Here is a 21,108-nt window from a genome sequence, read left to right as displayed (position 1 = left end):
TTTCAGTGTTTATTGTAGTGTATTTCTTCTAAGCCTCACTGAGAATGGATGTGATGTTACTAAATCCAGATATCGGTAAACTCACTAACGAATATGTAACGTAAGAAAAGATTACAAATATATTCATCTTCATTGTCAAAAGGATAGTCTTTCTCCTATTAGCTCTGTTGGGGGCAGGTATTGGAAGAGGGTCACACAATAAGGATCCCTATTGGCAAAAATAAAGCCATTTGAATCGATATCTCCAACTTTCTCTCTAGAAGGCTTGTGGCATCCAAAAATTACCTAGATATCTATGTAAATGGGTCATTACATGACTGGAGAAAACAGTCATACAACTGGAAATTCTCCAGGTTGTATAACCCGTTTTGGGGAAATAAATGTAGAATAAGATGGTTGCTGATAAAATTAAGCTTTCTATTCTGACAAAGTGGGGTACTGATGAGGTGAACATTGTGTCCACGTGCCTTAGGGATACTTCTCACATAGCAAGATCGCTGCTGAGTCACAGGTTTTGTGACGTACCAGTGACCTCATCAGCGATCACGCTGTGTGTGACACTAAGCAGCGACCTGGCCCCTGCTGTGAAATCGCTGATCGTTACACACTGTTCTGGTTCATTGTTTGCTCGTTGGTCACCCGTTGTACAGCACACATCGGCGTGTTTGATGGCGGGAGACCAACGAGCACCGACTCTGTGTAAACAACGTACGCTAGTAACCAGGGTAAATGTCGGGTAACTAAGCAAAGCGCTTTGCTTGGTTACCCAATGTGTACCTTGGTTACCAAGCGCAGAGTTGCTGGTGGCTGGTCGCTGATGAGATCTGCCTGATTTACAGCTCACCAGCGACCATGTAGCGACACACCAACGATCCTGACAGGTCAAATCGTGGTCGGAATCGCTGGTACATCGTTTAATGAGATGGTACCCTTAGAAGTCCTTATAACGCAATTCTTTTTATTTGCAGAATGTTTTCTTTTGGTGAATTCCACAAGTGGTCAGCTAATTTCTGTGGAACCTGCATAATAGAATAGGGCCTTCCAAACAATGAATATAATAAACGTAACAAAACAATAAATCTAACTTTATTGTATTTGAAAAGCGTAGAGGAATATAATTTCTAAATTATTAAAAATTAAAATTAATAGCTAAGTGGCATGGATGTCCAGGAACAGAGAGAAAATTACTGAATAGATTGGTGGGGGACAGTCAACGGATGTAGATACAGGTTGTTAAACTGTTAGTTATAGAACAAAGTCATAAAGCTTGATACTTTGTTCTCACCTCATATGGGCAGAAGTTATGTACAGTAGGGCATGTGTGGTATTACCTGTTGAACATTAGGCATTACCTGTTGCATTCTAAACATTTCTGAAATAGGGGAATTTGCAGATTAATCTTCAAGCTTATATCACATCTATAAATCCCTTATTTTAGCATGATGGAAAATACTCTCCCCTTCCACAAAAGAAAACAATTGCCATGGTGTCATAGCTGTCATATAAATGTTATCTTAATAGCTTACAAATAATTGGTAAATCATAGTGGTTTGTCTTAGGACAATTTTGAACCTTATTTGGACAATCTAATTCCACACTAACTTTAAAAGAACATTTATCACTAGAGATGGTCCAAATTGGAGTCAAAGAACCTGGCCCAGCAGCCACGTCAGTAACCTGTAGCTGGCGGACAGATGCCCTGTGAACTGCCTCTTACGTGATGCATCCCTGGCTCGTCTCTTGATTAGCCGGCTTTGCCCAATGTCATCATTTCAATGTAACATACATGTGACGTCACACCAGGCTGGATAATACAAAGAGGAGCTGTGGATGGTGGCAAGTAGGAGATGGTTTGCTGGGCTCCCATCTGGTGACCACATTGCACTGGTGTGACAACTGGACCAGAAAATTGAATTGTCATTGCTTCTAATCTTAACACATCTCCACACTATGGGTGATAAGTGTATGATCGCTGGTTGTCCGACTACTGGGACACACCTGCCCACGTGAATGGAGCAGTAGTGCACAAGCGTGACCAGTGCTTTTTTTCTCTGTTTATCGGAGAAGAGGTCATACATGTGCGCTGTCACTGCCATAGACCTTTAGACCCATAGCAGTGAATAGAGTCACTACTGCTCCATTCCCATGTGACTGGCGGATCATTGATGATTCATTCATGTGATCATTTTCACCTCAGGCAATCATATATCTATCATTTATCCTGGATACAGGGAACAACAGTTTGTTGTTTTTTTGTGGGGAAACCCCCCTAAATGTAAGAAAAATGTATTTCTTTATAAATCCAATGTGATGCATATTCAGTTAAGTCCATATAAATTTTTATAGAAAAAAAATCTTAAAGACTTCAGCAATTTGAGGCACACAGGTTGCTAGACAAATGTTGCATACCAATACCACTGGCTGTTAAGCATCTATCTAAAACACCCGGGAGGCTGGCCTGTTCTGGGAAGAAGAATAAACGCAGCTTGGCAGTAGTCTGGCCCTTTCAACCCTTTTGTGATGAGATCAATTTCGTCACATATAAATATAGGTTGCACCTTTGTTAACATTTGGAAAACATTTTACAGTGTGTATATGTATATAAAGACCTATATAAAATAATGAGCAATTCTGCAGTTACATTGTTTTACCATACCGAGCTTGCACTGATCTTAATTTGCACTGTGTATAATAGTCGAGAGCTGAATTCACAATTCTGCTACCTTCTTTTTGAACTAGGTGTATCCTTAGTAGCTTAGCTGTTTAGCAATGCCATATCACACTACATTTGGAGAATACTTTTGTTTTGCTCCAAATGCATTATGTGATATATATAGTTTATCAATAATACTGCAGCATAGCCTGCGTTAGATCATATTGGTGTTTCCAGGGGATGACAAATTTATAGGAAAGCAATCAAGCTTTTACTTCATAGGAGTGAATGAGAAAAAAGTTATGGAGTATTACAACACATTCAATGGAAAACAGAATCCTTATATTATGAAGTCACTTTATGCATAAGCTCTGTTATAGGAAATTTTGGGAAACCATGGTCTTCCCCTTGCAGAACATCAAATCAGAGCCCGATTTATGCCCTTTAATTAACCCAGTTGGGATTGTCAGGAGAGCTGCCTCAGGAGTCTGCAGAATTCTGGTTGCTGCTGTGACTATAGTACTTTAACCTGGCACATATTAAATATATATATATATATATATAAATATATATATATATATATATATATATATATATATATATATATATATAAAATATATATAAATATAAATATATAAATATATATATATATAATATAATATATATATATATATATACACACACACACCAAATGAACACAAGACAAATCTAAATCAAACAAATATTTGGTATGACCATCCTTTGTATTCAAAACAGCATTGATTCTTCTAGTAACACTTGTACATAGTTTTTGAAGGAACATTGTAGGGAGGTTGCTCCAAACATCTTGTAGAACTAGCCACCAATCTTTTGATGCTGAAGATAGTTTTTAATGACATTGGCTGTAAGTTTGGAGTCGTTGTTCTCCTACAGAATAAATATAGAGCCAGTCAGATGCCTCCCTGATGGTACTGCATGATGGATGAGTTTCTGCATGTATTTTTCAGCTTTGTGGACATCATGAAAGGGCAAATATTGAGGACAATAGAATCTGTCATCAGCCAAGGAAACTTAGTGCAGCTGATGAAAGACACTTATGCTTCCCTGTTAAATTAAAAAATGTCCAGCAGGGCCATAAGCTCAGAACTGGCAGAAACCAGTGGAACACAGCTACACCTTTCTGCAGTTCAGCGACATTTTGCCAGAAGTGGTCTACATGGAAGAATTATGGCTAAAAACCATACCTTCAACATGAAAGCAAGACTAAGTGACTTTACATAGGAACTAGGACTTCATTGTCATGGTGCGGCTCTGTCTTTGTGCCGCGGCTTGATTTGCGGTCACCGATGAAGGACTCACCGGTGACCGCAAATCCCCTGAGTGACTAAAGTGAGCCGCGCGATCAGCGGTGCCGATACTCAGGTTACCCACGGCCAGCTGGAGTTCTCCACTCGAGACCACAAATCACCTGAGTGACGGCACCGCTGATCGCGTGGCTCACTTCAGTCACTTGGGCGACTTGCTGTCACAGTTGGAGGAGCCAGCGGTGGCCACGGGTAACCTGAGTGACGTCATCGCTGATAGCGTGACTCCCTTCAGTTGCTGCGTGGAGCTGACAGAGAGCGGTCATGGTCTGTAGTCGCTCGCTGTCAGCTTCCAATGTAGCACAAATGAAATCGTCGTGGGACCTCGTGTGGATTACGTCGGACCTAGAGTGCTGTATGGAGATTAATAAAGTGGTGAAAGAGGGTAGTTTTTTGTCTTTTATTCCAAATAAAGGATTTTTTTGGTGTATTTGTTTATTTTCTTTAACTTACAGATTAATCATGGTGGGTGTCTCATAGACGCCTGCCATGATTAACCTAGGACTTAGTGGCAGCTATGGGCTGCCATTAATTCCTTATTACACCAATTGCCACTGCACCAGGGCAATTCGGGATGAGACGGGCAGAGTCCCGGGACTGTCGCATCTAATGGATGCAGCAATTCCGGGCGGCTGCTGGCTGATATTTTTAGGCTGGGAGGCTCCCCATAACATGGGGTTCCCCATCCTGAGAATACCAGTCTTCAGCTGTGTGGCTTTACCTTGGCTGGTATCAAAATTGGGGAATTGCACGTCATTTTTTTTAAATTATTTTTTTTTTTTTACTGCACGATATATAGAACTGCCCACCGACAGCTGTGATTGGTTGCAGTGGTGAGACAGCTGTCACTCAGCGTGGGGGCTTGTCTGAATGCAACCAATCATAGGCAGCGATGGGCGGGGAAAGCAGTGAATACGAGATGGAATAATGAGAAGCAGGCATTTTCAAAAGCTGGAGAAGCCGCCAGAGCTTTCTGACAGCTGTGCAGCGCTGCGCCAGTGATCGGTGAGTATGAAAGAGAGAGGGAGAGACCGACCGGCAGAGAGAGAATGACTGACCAACTGACAGAGAGAGAGAGACCGACCAACAGACAGAGAGAGAGAGAGAGACCGTCATCGACAGAGAGAGAGAGACAGAAAGACCTGCGTTTTGTTTGTTAAAAAAAAGCATGCAGAACGCAACAAAAATGCAGTGCAAGCGCACAGCTAAACATTTTGGTTGCGTTTTGACACACCTCATTGATTTCAATGGGTGGAAAATGCAACCAAAACGCACAAAATAAGTGACATGTTGCTTTTTTAAACACATCGATTTTGTCAAATATTTGGCATCCAAAACACTGCGTTTAAAAAAGCAACGTGCGCATGGAATTTGCTGACTTCTCATAGACTTTGCTGGGGAAGCAGAACGCATGCATTTTGACAATGACATGCTGCAGTTTTAAACGCAGCGAAAACGCAGTAAAATAACGCTACTTGCGCACATAGCCCAAGGCAGTTTGCCTCCTAAGAGCTGGAGAATGGTAAAATAATGGGTGTCTAAAGGCAACAGTAAAGCAGGAAGCGCCTTGCAAGTTTTGTGCTGCATTTGAGCAAATGCTGGAAGTTATTTTGGCAAAATTTATGATGTCCTCAATGTTAAAAAATACAAGCAAATACTTATCCATTGTATTGTGGCACAGCGCTCCACATCATTACTATGTAGGTTTGCACTCAATACTCTTCTATTTGCAGTATGTGTTAACCACTAGGGAATGTACTGCAATAGATATGTGGGCGTATTAACATACACTGTTTATAGCCTTGGGTGGTTTGTTGTCAATATTCTAATGAGCTGCTCTGTTATTTATTTTTTACAAAATCCATTAGAATATTTTATATTTAATAAAGATATATTTATGAGATATTTTGTAGCACTGTTATCTCGTGATATTTAGGTGCATCATTCTTATTCAGCCAGATACTTTTAGTTATAGGTATATCTGTTGGTTCAAGTACATATCCATCATACAAATGCCATCAAGGAGCAGTACGATTGCTCTAAATTTAATCTTCAGCAGAACAACAACCCCAAACAGACAATGACATTACTATCTTCAGAGTAAAGAAGAACAAGGAGTCCTGGAAGTGATGATACGGCCACCGCAGAGCCCTCATCTCAACATCGTTCAGTCTGCGTGGGATTACATGAAGAGACAGAAGGATCAACACAGATCTACACCAAATATAGATTTGATTTAGATTTATCTTTTGATCATTCACTTTGAATTTTGTTAGTTGAATATAAACTAAGAACACTTCTATTTTTTAAACTATTCTTCCTTTGTTTCCCATATTTATCATTTAGTGACACCTGCATAGAACTTTTGCACATGCTGTGTGTATGCACATTTGTATGTGTAATTATATATATATATATATATATATATATATATATATATATATATATATAGTTGTAAGATTTGTATAATATACAGTGACGAGTAAAAGGGTAACAATATTTTTAACTTTTGAATTTTGGGCTGCATATCTCACCTTCCATTACATCTTTGAATGTGAGAATACCTTCATTTTATAGACAATCATCTTGTCTATCTCATACATAAATTTGACTTGCAACTATTTAGTGTATTATTAGTTATACCGATTCTTGTCATGTCACTGCATTGTTACTGTTTTGCTTCTGGTGTTTGAAAAAAAAACTTCTCTCTGTATTCTACAAATTACAACCTGTTTTCACATTCCCTAATAGCTCAGTGCTTTATTAGGTTGATTCCCAAGTAAAGGGTCACTGATTCAAATAGAGAAGCAGCCATAAAGAAGATTTCCCAAGAAAACAGAAACAACATCATCCAACTCATCAATACCAGTCTCTTGGTCAAGAAAATTGGCAAACTGCATCATGTGAGTGCCATGACAGTTGGAAGAATACAAAATTAAGTCCAACCATCTAGTCAAAAGCCAAGAGGTGAACGTCCAGGCAAAAAATCGTAGTCAACAAGTGGGCTCATCATAAAGTCAATCAGTTCTGGAGCGACAAACATGGCAGTGGATGTGGCTTGTATGTTTTGTAATAATGAGATCACAGACAACCATGCAAGCACCTTGTAACATCATGTTACATAAGTCTGGAATGCTGGCCTGAAAAAAGGTGAAGAAGCCTCAACTTCAATATTATCATAAGAAGTGCAGGCTCAAGTTTGCAAAGATGTACAAAAAGTGGACAGTAGAAGATTGGAAATGGGTTATTTAGAGCGATGAGACAAACGTCAATAGACTAGGCACTGATGAGTGCAAATCAGTCTGGAAGAAAAAAGGAAAGAGGAGCTAACGGATCAGAAAATTGAAGGAACTGTCAAGTTCAGTGGAGGATGCCTGATCGTATGGGGATATTTCAAAGCCAAATGCATTGGATACTTTACCAGGATCGATGGTGGTCTCAATACTGAGCTATATGCAAGTATCCTACCAAACGAATTATGAGTACTATGGGTATGAAAAAGTTGACATAGTGTTCCAACAGGACAACGACCTGAAGCATATGTCGAAATTCGTGAAGAAATAGTTCAGTAATAATGAAGTAGAGGTGCTGGATTGGCCACCACAGTCCCCAGACCTCAATCCATTCAAACACTTGTGGTAGAGTTGAAGTAAAAGCTGTATACATACCCAAGTGAGTCGACCAGTATACAACAACATTGGGAATGTATAGAAGAGACCTGGGATCAGATTTTGGTCAAGACATGCTTGATCGAGAGCATGCCCACAAAGGTTCAGGCAGTGTTGAAGCCAAAGGTGGATTTACAAAATACTAACAAAATAATACAAATTTAAATTTAGATTTTTAGGAGGAAAACAATACACTGACATGACAAGAATCTGCATAACTAGTCATATGCTAAATAGTTGTAAGGTAAGCCAAATTTACATATGAGATAGCCAGATGATTGTCTACATAATGACGGTAGTTTCAGGTATTCAAGTATGAAACTGTAGTGGATGGTGAGATATGGAGCCTGAACGTGAAAAGTTCAAAACGCTGTTACTATGTTGCTTGACAGAGTATGTGTGTGTGTGTGTATATATATATATATATATATATATATATATATACACTACATTTTAAATTTATGCTATTAAAATACTAACAGTAATAGATAGTATGAGATAAAAAAAAACAACCTCTCACAGATTAAATGCCTACTCCAGTGCCACTGTTTTGGGCAATGCAGTGACACTTGCATATGCACATATGACCATTGTGGTAAGTGAATGACTGCAGAGATCACGTGTATATGTGAATGGTGCATGTGATGTTATCACTGCTGGATAGTCTGGAACTACCTGACCTTTAATATATATATATATATATATATATATATATATATATATATATATATATATACACTCTTTTTGCTCTTATTAGGCAACAGTAATGAAATGCCCTTTAAGCTTTCACCTGGAACCATCTCATTGACAGAAATTCCAATTATTTATCCACCACAGCCTGTTCATGGGTTATTTTCCATAGAGAATTCAGTACTACACATTTACGTTTTTTCTTGTGAAAACAAAATATTTCCCTTATTTTGGTTTATTTGCTTGCAGAGAATGATTTTATGTGTGATAGTCCTAAGCAACTGAGGAGCTTGAGGGACAGATCATAGAATGAATGACACCATAGCTTTAAGTATTATAGTAGCCCACACAAGCCGGGGCTAATACACCAACAACGGGGACAGCTAGGCACTGAATCCAAAAGTGCATATTCTTATTTAAAAATCCAAAGAATTACTCTATGAGAAATATAGCTTTTTTTGGCTAAAGCATGTGCATATAGTGTGCAGCCTATCTCAGCCATATACTAATAGAAGACAATATCTACACTATCCTGAATGCTGCTTTATTTCCAGCTTCACACCACTGATCCAGGCAGAGCATTCACACAGCAAGACATGAACTCCCCAGTTTATATCAAATTCGTATTGTACAATGGTATCTGCCTTTATACAATATATACAAATTGTCCCAATCAAGATAAAAAATACAGTATAAGGTAACATAAACAATGAGAATGTGTGTGAGGCCGGAGGGCTTCCCTTTCTCAGCGGCGAGCAGATGCCGTTCTCCTCCATGCGTAGCTCTGGCTAACCAAGATTATTCTTCTTCTTTTTGCTGGGGCTGTGACCGGCGTCTGGTTTTAGTTCCCGATATTGCACCTGTTTACACATAAAGTCGGAGACAAAACTGGTCGGTAGATGCATCGTTGTAATAGAAAAAAATTGACCAATATTATCAGCCTGAGAACAGAATTTTAAAGATACAGATGGGATTGGGAAATACTAAATACAGAGATAGGAAGGGGCAAGTTGTAGCAGAAATGAAAAGACTGTGGCTGGATAAACACAACATGGATTTGGACAAAGTTTCCAACCATAATACATTAGGCCTTGTGCACATGGTGTGTTTTTAGGTGCAGTTTTCTTGCAGATTTGATGCAGTTTGTGGCCCAAATTTGCATTTCTATGTTTGTGCCAGCTAAGTCAATGAGAATTATGAAGTTTTGTGCACATGTTGCTTATTTTTCATTTTCAGATTTGGTACAGAAAATAATCTGCAGCATGTCAATTGTTGGTGCATTTTTTCATGCATTTTTTAGCCCTCTCACCCATTGACTTCATTAAAAAAACACACCAAAAAATGCAAATCATTGCCCGTGGCGCACAAAATCGCGCGGACCCGTCACACTACTTACCTGCCTAGCGACGTCACTGTGACCGGCGAACCGATTCCTTTCTAAGGGGGCGGTCCGTTCGGCGTCACAGCAGTGTCACTAAGCGACCGCCCAATAGAAGCGTAGGGGCGGAGATGAACGGGACGTAACTTCCCGCCCACCACCTTCCTTCCGCATTGCTGGCGGCTGCAGGTAAGGTGAGGTCCCTCGTTCCTGCGGTGTCACACATAGCGATGTGTGCTGCCGCAGGAACAACGAACTACATCGTCCAAGCAGCAGCAACAATAATTGGGAATAGGTGGGCATGTCACCGATTAGCGATTTTGAACGTTTTTGCAATGATTCAAAATCGCTCATAGGTGTCACACACAACGACATTGTTAAAGTGGCCGGATGTGCGTCACAAATTCCGTGACCCCAACGAGATCGCTTTAGCGATGTCGTAGCGTGTAAAGCGGCCTTTACTGTTATAACTAATTTTATAACCTGACATACTTGGATATTTTCTGGACTATTTGAACATTGGGGTTTGTATAATGTCCTATTGTGTAGCATACATAGATTTGGTAATAAACGAACATTTAGGCAATTATGTCTAAGCATATCAGGCTAAAGAATGACTTTTCCCCTGGGAGCTGTCAGTGAAGAAAGTTATGGCCCCACTTACCAGCCCGACTTTTGCCTATAAATGTCTGTTGATTGACATATAAATGAGATGATTGACATAAGTTTATATAGCCCTATTCACATAACAAACAAAACTGCCTAGGGAACGAAAGATTGGTGACCCAACCGTTCTGTCCCCATATGTAGTGCATGTTGATGGCAGCCCATATGCTGTATACATGGGCAAGCAGTCCATCGTCGTATTAGTGTTCTGAAGGCAAAGGCAAGGATTTTTGAAAGCTCCATTGAAATAGGACAGTTGGAAAAAGATCAGCTATGTGTGAATGCACGCTTGCCAAAAGCTGTAACCATGATGTAATTTAGGCCAGACTTACTAACACTCGTAAAATTGTACAGCTGAAAATAGACTAGATACTACAAATATATGACAGTGGCACTTTCTGAACAAACGTGGTGCATCTTTAGACACCATGGTTTAATTGTTTTTCTATCTCTTTGTTACCTTTCTTTACCATTGTGCTACACTTTTAGTGCAATCTGGCGAATGCTTGCTAAGTCACTCCTCTTTCCAGGGAAGGAGTGAGGCTTTAGAGCACAGAACAGTGTGCGCCACAATACAGGTTTAACTTGAATAGTCTATAATCTAAACTCTAATAAAAAAAATGTAATAAATGATTAATAAAAATTAAATTACATATATATGTGTATAGTTGTATCATGTACAAGCAATAGACTAGTAACTATTTTCAAAATATTAATAATCAATTAATGTGGAATCATGGCATAAAATATAGTAAAGATGATTACTAGTAAAAAAACAATCACTAGTCTGATCATAAAATGATAAATGTAGATCAAGTCACAACATGATTCTAAAATTAATCTTATCTAATGACATAATACCAATGGGAGTAACCTCTCTAATGTAAGCACCTTCTTCCAGTATATGTAATTGTACCAAGTGCTAGTTGCAATGATGAACACCTGATCCCAATATGATTTTAGAAAACAGAATTAGCTGATCACATGATGATGATAAATATAACTCCTCTAGCGCAGATACCTAAATGTGCGTATTGTAGTGTTTGTTAGAAAGATCTTTGAAGCGCCTTTAGTGGCACCTCAACACATGTTTCACAATCTTCAAGAGGAGCGTCGCAGATCTTCCTAACAAAGACTACAATATGCACATTGAGGTGTCTGCGCTAGATGAGTTATATTTATCAGCATCATATGATCAGCTAATTCTATTTTCTAAAATCATGTTGTGATCAGAAGTTCATCATACGTAGTAGCATTTGGTACTACTACATATACTAAATGTCACGCGGTACAAAGGCTAATAAGACGTAGTACAGCATATTCACCACTAGGTGGCAGCAGAGTAGTGAAGGAGAGACAAAGAAACACTGTAATGGAAAAGCAGCTGAAGTACAGCAGAGTAACTTCAGCAAGCAGTTAACAGGCAAGTTACCAGGGGGCAATAGAGTAGTCAAACAGTCAGGGTCTAGCCAGGAAAGTCGAATCACTGCAAAGGGAGGATCAATATCAAGTCAGAAAACAGAACCAAGTCGGAAGCCGGGAGATTAGGTATGCAGAGGGAAACACAAACAACAGACAGGAGCAGGAAGTCAGGGACCGAGACAGGCAGACGAATGGGGGAGGGTACAAGTCAGGACACAGTAGCAGGGAGGCAGGACAGATCAGAAACACTTACCAGAGCCAGTATACACGGTGCAAGGCGGAAATATCACTGGCACTGAGCCATAGGTAGAGAGGCAATATATAGCGTCCTGGGATCCAGAACGAGGCAAGGGAAGTTAACCCTTGACATGACCAGGCCAGAGCTGGGTGTAACCAGCAGCAGGGAAAAGCCAGCCTGAATCATGGCACTAAAGGTACTTAGCCATTGCTATTTTGTCATTTGATAACAAACACTACTTTGTAAAATCAAGTTGTGACTAGAGATGGCTGAATAGTAACTTTTCGTGTTCGGATAATGCTTACCGAATACCGAGAACTATTTCAGTATTTGTCACAGCAAGAAAAATGCTTGGGTTCCCCATTGACTTTTATTATGTTCGTTATGCAGGACGAATACCGGATCAGTACTTTGGGATTCGTTATGAATAATCCGAACATGAATAGTTAATATTTATTTATCACTAGTTGTGACTAGATGTTCATCCTTCATATATCATATTATGATCAGACTGGTTTGGCTAGTAATCATTTATATTATAGTTTATATTATGATCCTATATTAATTTATTATTATTGTTTTAAGTATAGTTAATAGTCTGTTGATGGTATTTATTAAACTATATATGTCATTCACATCTTATTTTTTTGTTTTCATGTCCTATCACCTCTTTTGTTTTGATGTGGGTTTTGTTGTAGTCTGCATTGGGGACTTTCTTGTAGTGTTTAGATTTATTTATTCCTAAGCAATTTATTTTTTTATTATGTATTACATTTTTAGTAACAAAACATTTTGATAATGTTTTTAAATGTTGATGGCCCTTTTATTCTGTGCAGATCGGGTCCGAAGGGACGTCTCCACTTTCTATTGAACCCATACTCTGCTCTGGGCATTCGGTGCACACTTCTCTGAGGGTTTTTTTGAGCGATCAGAGCCAGGACCTCCAAGGATCTACACAGAATTACGAGGCCTACGACATATACAATATCAAAAAGTTTCTCTTTAACTTATATTCTTTCCGTTGCACTTTATTGATGTGGCAGATTTCATTCAGAAATGTTTGTGCCTGTCCCACTTTTCAGAATTTGCTCCGATAAAAAAAAATGCACATAAAAGCTGAATGGAACCCCATTTATAGTACATCCATGGAACTTGAATTTTGGGTTTTTAAAAAAAAAAAATGTTCTCTGACAGCAGAGCACTATATTTAAAGTTCTGATAGTATTAACAAAATATATCAATTGCTTTAATGGATTCTACCCTAAGTACTTGTATTGTGACATACAATGTGTCAGTATGGGAGGCCAGTGTTTAACACAATTTCTTGAATATAGATACTCTGTATCACTCAGTTTGTCAACTATAAATTAGTAGGTTAAGGAGCAAGACCCATCATTTTAAGCTGTAGCTTTGAGAGGGCTCTGGGCTGTTTGCCATTATCTTCCCTATGGAAAAGCAGCAACTCAAAAATAAAGATGAGCAGTGTACAAAATAAATAGCTTTATATATAAGGGTCTGCCTCTGCATAAGTAAAGAAAAGACTAAAATGTAAGCCACCTGATAATATACATGACACATTAGTCATTTAATAAAGTCTACATACACTGGGGAGAATTCACAGATATTACCACTCAGTTACAGTATACCATTTCTGTCCTAAAATACCTCAAGCAAAATGCCTTGTGCATATAGGATTTCTGATGGGTCTATATCTCTTATTTGCTCATATGGGGGTAAGGATAAAGTCCAGAAGCAAAGTTCGGTTTCCTAGTAAGGTTCCTAATCTTTCCACCACCACCACCACCAGTATGAAATTGCTGCAGTGGCTTCTTTAAGAATAAACAGGGAATGTAGCCAACCTAAGCTGCTTGCCTTATTCCCTGGGTCCCCATATCAGGCACTTGTGTGTCTATGGTACACACTTTGTCACATTCAAATATAACAAGGTGTCCAGTGACAATCAGATGTATAACGCATTATGCATCCTCCCAAATTTTCAGGTTGTTAAAGGAACTAATGTGGATACAGAGGGTGCAAATCAAACTTATGTCTCTAGGTACCGTCTGTCATGTGCTTCAGAAGTACAATCAAGGGGGCTTTCCACGCAGCGATATCGCTAGCAATAGCGCTGGTGAAAGCACCCGCCCCCGTCGTTTGTGCGTCACGGGCAAATCGCTGCCCGTGGCGCACAATATCGTTAGGAGCCATCACACGGACTTACCTGTCTAGCGACGTCGCTGTGGCTGGCAAACAACCTCCTTTCTAAGGGGGCAGTTCGTGCGGCGTCACAGCGGCATCACTAAGCAGCCGCCCAATAGAAGTGGAGGGGCGGAGATGAGCGGCCGTAAATTCCACCCACCTCCTTCCTTCCTCATTGCCAGCGGCCGCAGGTAAGCTGTAGTTCGTCGTTCCCGAGGTGTCACACATAGCAATGTGTGCTGCCTTGGGAACGATGAACAACCTGCGTCCTCAACAATCAACGATTTTTTGAAAATGAACGACATGTCAACGATGGATGATTTGGTGAGTATTTTCCATCGTTAACGGCCGCTCGTTGGTGTCACACGCAACGACGTCGCTAACGACGCCGGTGGTGCGTTACGGAATCCGTGAGCCCGGCGATATATCGTTAGTCGCTGCGTGTAACGTGGCCTTAAGGTCCAGAAATCTTTGGACAGTGATCGAATCTTCCTGATTTGGGCTCCGAATGCCACTATTTTCTATTTTTTATTTAAAATGAAACAACGGAGATACAATTGAAGTGGAAACTTTTAGGTTTAATTAAAGGGGTTGAACAAAAATATCCTGTGAAATATTTAGGAATTGCAACCATTTTTCTATAAATCCTCATTTCAGGGGCTCAAAAGTAATTGGACAAACTTACTTTCCCTTAAATAAAATGGTCATTTTTAATATTTTGTAGAGAAGCATGTGCAGCAATGACTGCCTAAAGTCTGGAAAACATGGACGTAACCAGATGCTGGGTTTCCTCCATTGTGATGCTTTGCCCACCTTTATTGTAGCTGACTTCAGTTGTTGCTTGTTTGTAGGTATTTCTGCCTTAAGCTTGTGCATGTGAAATGCAGCTCAATAGGGTTGAGACCTGGTAATTGACTCAGCTATTGCAGAATATTCCACTTCTTTGCCTTAAAAAAAACTCCTGGGTTGCCTACGCAGTATGTTTTGGGTCATTGTCCATTTCTACTGCAAAGCACTGTCCAATCTACCTTGCTCTATTTGGTTGAATCTCAGCAAAAAGTATCGCCCTGTATACTTCAGAATTCAGCCGGCTGCTTCTGTCTTCAGTCACATCACCAATATATATTAATGACTCAGCGCCATGGGAAGCCATGGATGCCCAACCAAAACACTGATTCAACCATGTTTTACAGAGAATATGGTATGCTTTGGATCATGAGCCGTTCCAAGCCTTTTCCATTCTTTCTTCTTCCCATCATTCTGGTACAGGTTGATCTTAGTTTCATCTGTCCTAAAATGCTTTTCCAGAACTGGGCTGGCTTCTTTAAATGATTTTTTTTTGCAAAGTCTTTCTATTTTTAAGGCTTTATTACTGGTTGCATCTTGTGATGAACCCTCTGTATTTGCTCTTATGATTCTTGGTAGATTTAGATTCTGAAACACTTACTTCTTGGAAAGTATTCTTCACTTGCGTGGATGTTGTGAAGGGGTTTATCTTCATCATGGAAAGGTTTCTGCGATTATACATGACTGTTGTTTTCTATCGACATACAGGTTTTCTTTTAGTTCCCACACTTACCAGTGCGGTCTTTTTTTTTTCTCAGAATGTACCAAACTGTTGATTTGGCCCCTCCTAATATTTCTGCTATCCCTGTGATGGATTTCTTCTTTTTCCCTTCCATTGAGAGCTCCTTTAACCCAAATGCAAATGCCATACTTACAACCAGCTCTAGACCTTTTACTTTCTTAATTGATGATGAATTAAGGCGGGAGTAGCCCATGCAGCCCATTAAAGAGTTTCTGAGATAATTGTTCAATTACTATTGATACCTTGAAAAAAAGGCAACTACATATTAACCCCTTTACGATCTAGGATGTATCTATATGTCCTAGGTTGCCTCGATCCCTTTTATGTGGGCTTAAACAGCAAGCCCACATTATTCCCTGCACATGTCTGCTGATCTAATCAGCAAACATGTGCAGCTAACATGTCTCTTAATCTCTTAGATCACACTGTCAAACTCTAACAGCGTGATTTAACGCGCACGAGCGGGGATGACGCCATTCCCCGCCGTCATCGGCGGCCCTGTGACTCGATCATGGGGTGCCAATGGGTTGCCATGACAGTGTGGGCTCAGCTGATGACCCTTGTCGCTGTCATGACTCACTTCCTGTGTATGCCAGCAGATCGCCAGCTGAAGCATCGCCCTGAACAGCAGAAGCAATAGGCATAAAGTGCCCTAAGGGGACTAGTAAAATCAATAAAAAATGTAAAAAAAAAGTTTTTAAAAATATGAAAAAAGTGGAAATCACCCCCCTATTGCCCTATTGAGAATAAAACAATAATAATAAAAAATAGACATATTTGGTATAGTCGCATTCAAAAATACCAGATCTATCAAAATATAAAATAAATTAATCTGATTGGTACATGGTGTAGTGAGAAAAAAAAAATAAAAACACCAGAATTATATTTTTTGGTCGCCACAACATTGCAATAAAATGCAATAGCTGATCAAACCATCACATCTACCAAAAAATGATATAATTAAAAAGGGGAAATAATGAAATCGAACAACGGAAAATCGACAGGGGTTAAAGGGGTTAAATAGCTGTTAGGATGTGAATACCCTCAAATTAAAGCTGAGTCGTCACTTTAAGCCCATATTGATTATATTACTGAATCTTGAATATGTTTTGGTAAGCAGCTAAAATGACAAAACTTGTGTCACTGTCCAAATATTTCGGGATCTAACTATATTTCATTTAGAAATCATCACATATAATTAGACAATTATGTAAGCCTGTATGTGTCCAGAATAAATAGTATATGAAGGGGGTATCTTTATCCTGCTAGGGATCAAACTGAACTATTCTGGAGGAAACTTCCTAAGGACCATCCAAATTAAATGGGTTTTCCTGGCTCGGGTAACATTTCTGCAGACACGCTGTGTGACTACAGATTAGCAAATCCTGACAGTGTGCATTCTGCATTCTGCCAGGATTCTCTTCAGTTGACAGATTGAGTGGGTGGTCATATGCTTACTAGATTCTCATCCGATTCTCTCATAAAAACACTCAATGAAGCAGATGAGAATAGAACATTAAGGGAACATTAAGAGAAGCAGATTAGAACCTAGCCGGTACAGGCTGACACTTCTATTTGGCACTCAGGGAGAATCCTGACAGCGTGCGTAAGGTATACTGTCTGGATTCTGTAGTCCCATAGAGTGACAACCGAAACTTACTTCAAGGCCGAAAAACTCCTTTAAGTTTACGCCTCCGCCCAGACGATGGTAACATTTTATTTTACAGATTAGTGATGCATTGTGCTACCAGTGCTTCTACTTCTAGTTTGTGTTAGAGAAAGTGGTCAATTATGGTGGAGTAAATGGTTGTTAGAAGCAGGGGCATAATGATTGCAGTCGCAGAGGGTGCATATATGACTGAACCTGTGCTACAGGGAAGCTCTCCTATGCCATCGTATAGCTCAGCTGGATGTGCATCCAAGGACAGATATTCAGCTGAAATAAATTGCTACACAGAGACCCGCTGCAGTGCAATTCATGCCGATGGCCAATCAGAGGTTGACAGCTGACATCGCATTCAAGTCACTGATAGCGCATGATAGTGACGTGATGTACTACATGTTGCTTGCATGCTGAAGTCAGTTGCCGGCTTCTGCACCAGCTACAGAAGAGGAGGCCGGCCAGCGTGGGAGAAGGGGAGGTAAGTAGAATCTTTTTTTATGAATTAAAGAACAGAGAAATATATACATATATGGCCACAGAATTGGGCACATATAAGTCATAAAGGGGCCCTGGATGGGGGACACATATACTAAGATAGGGACACTATATACCATGAATGTGCCAAGGATGGGGAACATATATACCAGGATGAGGGACATTATACTGTATATATATCAGGATGGGACCAGGATGGGGAACATATATACCAGGATGGGGAGCATATATACCAGGATAGGGGACATATATACTAGGATTGGGGACATTATATACGAGGAAGTGTCCCAGGATGGTGGATATATATAACAAGATGGACCCAGGATTGGGGATACATATACCAGGATGGGAGATATATATACCAGAAAGGAGCCCAGGATTGTCAACATTATAGCAGTATGGACCAAGGATGGGGACATATATATGCCAGAATGGGAGACATGGGACTAGGATGAGGGACATACATACCAGGATGGGGGACATATATATCAGGAATGGTCCAAGGATGGTAGACATTAGTACAGGATGGGGAATGTTAGTATATAATGAAGAGGGAGGCAACATGTATGTCCTTATAGAATTTAGAATGCTATTAGGGCCCATACATCTGACTAACTTGCAGTGGGAGGGGGCCCAAGTCCAAATTTTGCACTAGGGCCTATCGGACCTTGGTTACGCTACTGCTCTGGAGAATTAATATCTGTCTTCCATATGTACTCTTTACTACAAATTCATTGATTATTTCCAAAATACTGATGATTCAGGTGCCAATGGGGATAGTGTATTTAATCTAATAAATAGAAGTACAATGGCCATGTACAGAATCGATGGCACCTACCAGCTGCACATCAGAAGGAACTCTGGTGAGGAAGTCGAGAATCTCATTATTGTCAATCATATATGGACTGCGAATCTTCTTTGTAAACTTATTTATTCCTATAATTGTAGAAAAAAAAGACATGAGTGAATTACAATAACCATAATTTTTAGTTCAATTCCTTTTACTTTGATCTGATCATTAAAAAAAAAAACCTACACTGAACTACAACCATCATTATGTGACATCACTAAATACTGATACCAGCTCTTATTTGTTTCACCCAAAAGTACCTTCATACAGAAATTACTGAGAAGGAAGGATGGGGGGAGGCGAGCAACTTCTAAAAAAGTGCAAAGTTTATAAATCTCACAAACGTCTTCATCATAATGCATAGAATCGTTGTACAGGTATGAAGAGATAATAAAGGAATATGAGAAATTAGAGGAAAAGTTAATATCTAAGAATGAATTTCAACATTTTCAGACAATCTTGGTGTGACATCAGGTCCAGGGTGACTGTGACTAAGCATACAGAGGAGCACCAAAACCTGTTTGCTCCAATTAAGTAAGCCCTGTAAAGGGAGAAAATTATTTCATATTCAAAACCTTTAACACATTTGGGGCCAAAATTTTTATTAATTAAATGCATTTATTTGGGGGAAAATGTAATTGCTTTGAACGTGTTCCATTAAAATTTTGCACCATTTTCTGTTTACAAGCACATTTATTCCCTAGGCCCCTTTCACATTGCCTTCTGATCTTCGTTCACTGCTCCCGTCGAGGTTTACGTCAGGACAACCCGCAGAATGGGTTTCGAACGTACAGTTAGGTCCAGAAATATTTGGACAGTGACACAATTTTCGCGAGTTGGGCTCTGCATGCCACCACATTGGATTTGAAATGAAACCTCTACAACAGAATTCAAGTGCAGATTGTAACATTTAATTTGAAGGTTTGAACAAAAATATCTGATAGAAATTGTAGGAATTGTACACATTTCTTTACAAACACTCCACATTTTAGGAGGTCAAAAGTAATTGGACAAATAAACCAAAGCCAAACAAAATATTTTTATTTTCAATATTTTGTTGCGAATCCTTTGGAGGCAATCACTGCCTTAAGTCTGGAACCCATGGACATCACCAAACGCTGGGTTTCCTCCTTCTTAATGCTTTGCCAGGCCTTTACAGCCGCAGCCTTCAGGTCTTGCTTGTTTGTGGGTCTTTCCGTCTTAAGTCTGGATTTGAGCAAGTGAAATGCATGCTCAATTGGGTTAAGATCTGGTGATTGACTTGGCCATTGCAGAATGTTCCACTTTTTTGCACTCATGAACTCCTGGGTAGCTTTGGCTGTATGCTTGGGGTCATTGTCCATCTGTACTATGAAGCGCCGTCCGATCAACTTTGCGGCATTTGGCTGAATCTGGGCTGAAAGTATATCCCGGTACACTTCAGAATTCATCCGGCTACTCTTGTCTGCTGTTATGTCATCAATAAACACAAGTGACCCAGTGCCATTGAAAGCCATGCATGCCCATGCCATCACGTTGCCTCCACCATGTTTTACAGAGGATGTGGTGTGCCTTGGATCATGTGCCGTTCCCTTTCTTCTCCAAACTTTTTTCTTCCCATCATTCTGGTACAGGTTGATCTTTGTCTCATCTGTCCATAGAATACTTTTCCAGAACTGAGCTGGCTTCATGAGGTGTTTTTCAGCAAATTTAACTCTGGCCTGTCCATTTTTGGAATTGATGAATGGTTTGCATCTAGATGTGAACCCTTTGTATTTACTTTCATGGAGTCTTCTCTTTACTGTTGACTTAGAGACAGATACACCTACTTCACTGAGAGTGTTCTGGACTTCAATTGATGTTGTGAACGGGTTCTTCTTCACCAAAAAAAGTATGCGGCGATCATCCACCACTGTTGTCATCCGTGGACGCCCAGGCCTTTTTGAGTTCCCAAGCTCACCAGTCAATTCCTTTTTTCTCAGAATGTACCCGACTGTTGATTTTGCTACTCCAAGCATGTCTGCTATCTCTCTGATGGATTTTTTCAGCCTCAGGATGTTCTGCTTCACCTCAATTGAGAGTTCCTTAGACCGCATGTTGTCTGGTCACAGCAACAGCTTCCAAATGCAAAACCACACACCTGTAATCAACCCCAGACCTTTTAACTACTTCATTGATTACAGGTTAACGAGGGAGACGCCTTCAGAGTTAATTGCAGCCCTTAGAGTCCCTTGTCCAATTACTTTTGGTCCCTTGAAAAAGAGGACCCTTTCTCC

At 39.9% G+C, this 21,108-nt stretch overlaps 1 protein-coding gene across 6 annotated transcripts in view; it reads right to left on the bottom strand.

Moving 5' to 3' along the window:
* Positions 1-6,399: 6,399 nt before the first annotated feature.
* The window catches only part of MCTP1 (multiple C2 and transmembrane domain containing 1), a 1,233,450-nt gene continuing 1,218,741 nt past the window's right edge, over positions 6,400-21,108 (bottom strand). For all 6 annotated transcript variants that reach the window (XM_075325086.1, XM_075325087.1, XM_075325088.1 and 3 more), the window contains 2 exons: positions 18,842-18,939; positions 6,400-9,214 (listed from right to left, as the gene is read on the bottom strand). In XM_075325086.1, coding sequence (XP_075181201.1) covers positions 9,143-9,214; positions 18,842-18,939 — 170 coding nt within the window. In that variant the 3' untranslated portion in view covers positions 6,400-9,142. The remainder of the gene's footprint in view (positions 9,215-18,841; positions 18,940-21,108) is intronic.

This window comes from Anomaloglossus baeobatrachus, chromosome 1, assembly GCF_048569485.1.
Source record: "Anomaloglossus baeobatrachus isolate aAnoBae1 chromosome 1, aAnoBae1.hap1, whole genome shotgun sequence".
NCBI lineage: Eukaryota > Metazoa > Chordata > Amphibia > Anura > Aromobatidae > Anomaloglossus > Anomaloglossus baeobatrachus.
Note: the sequence above shows the minus strand (reverse complement) of the source record. Positions and strands in the feature narration are given on the sequence as shown.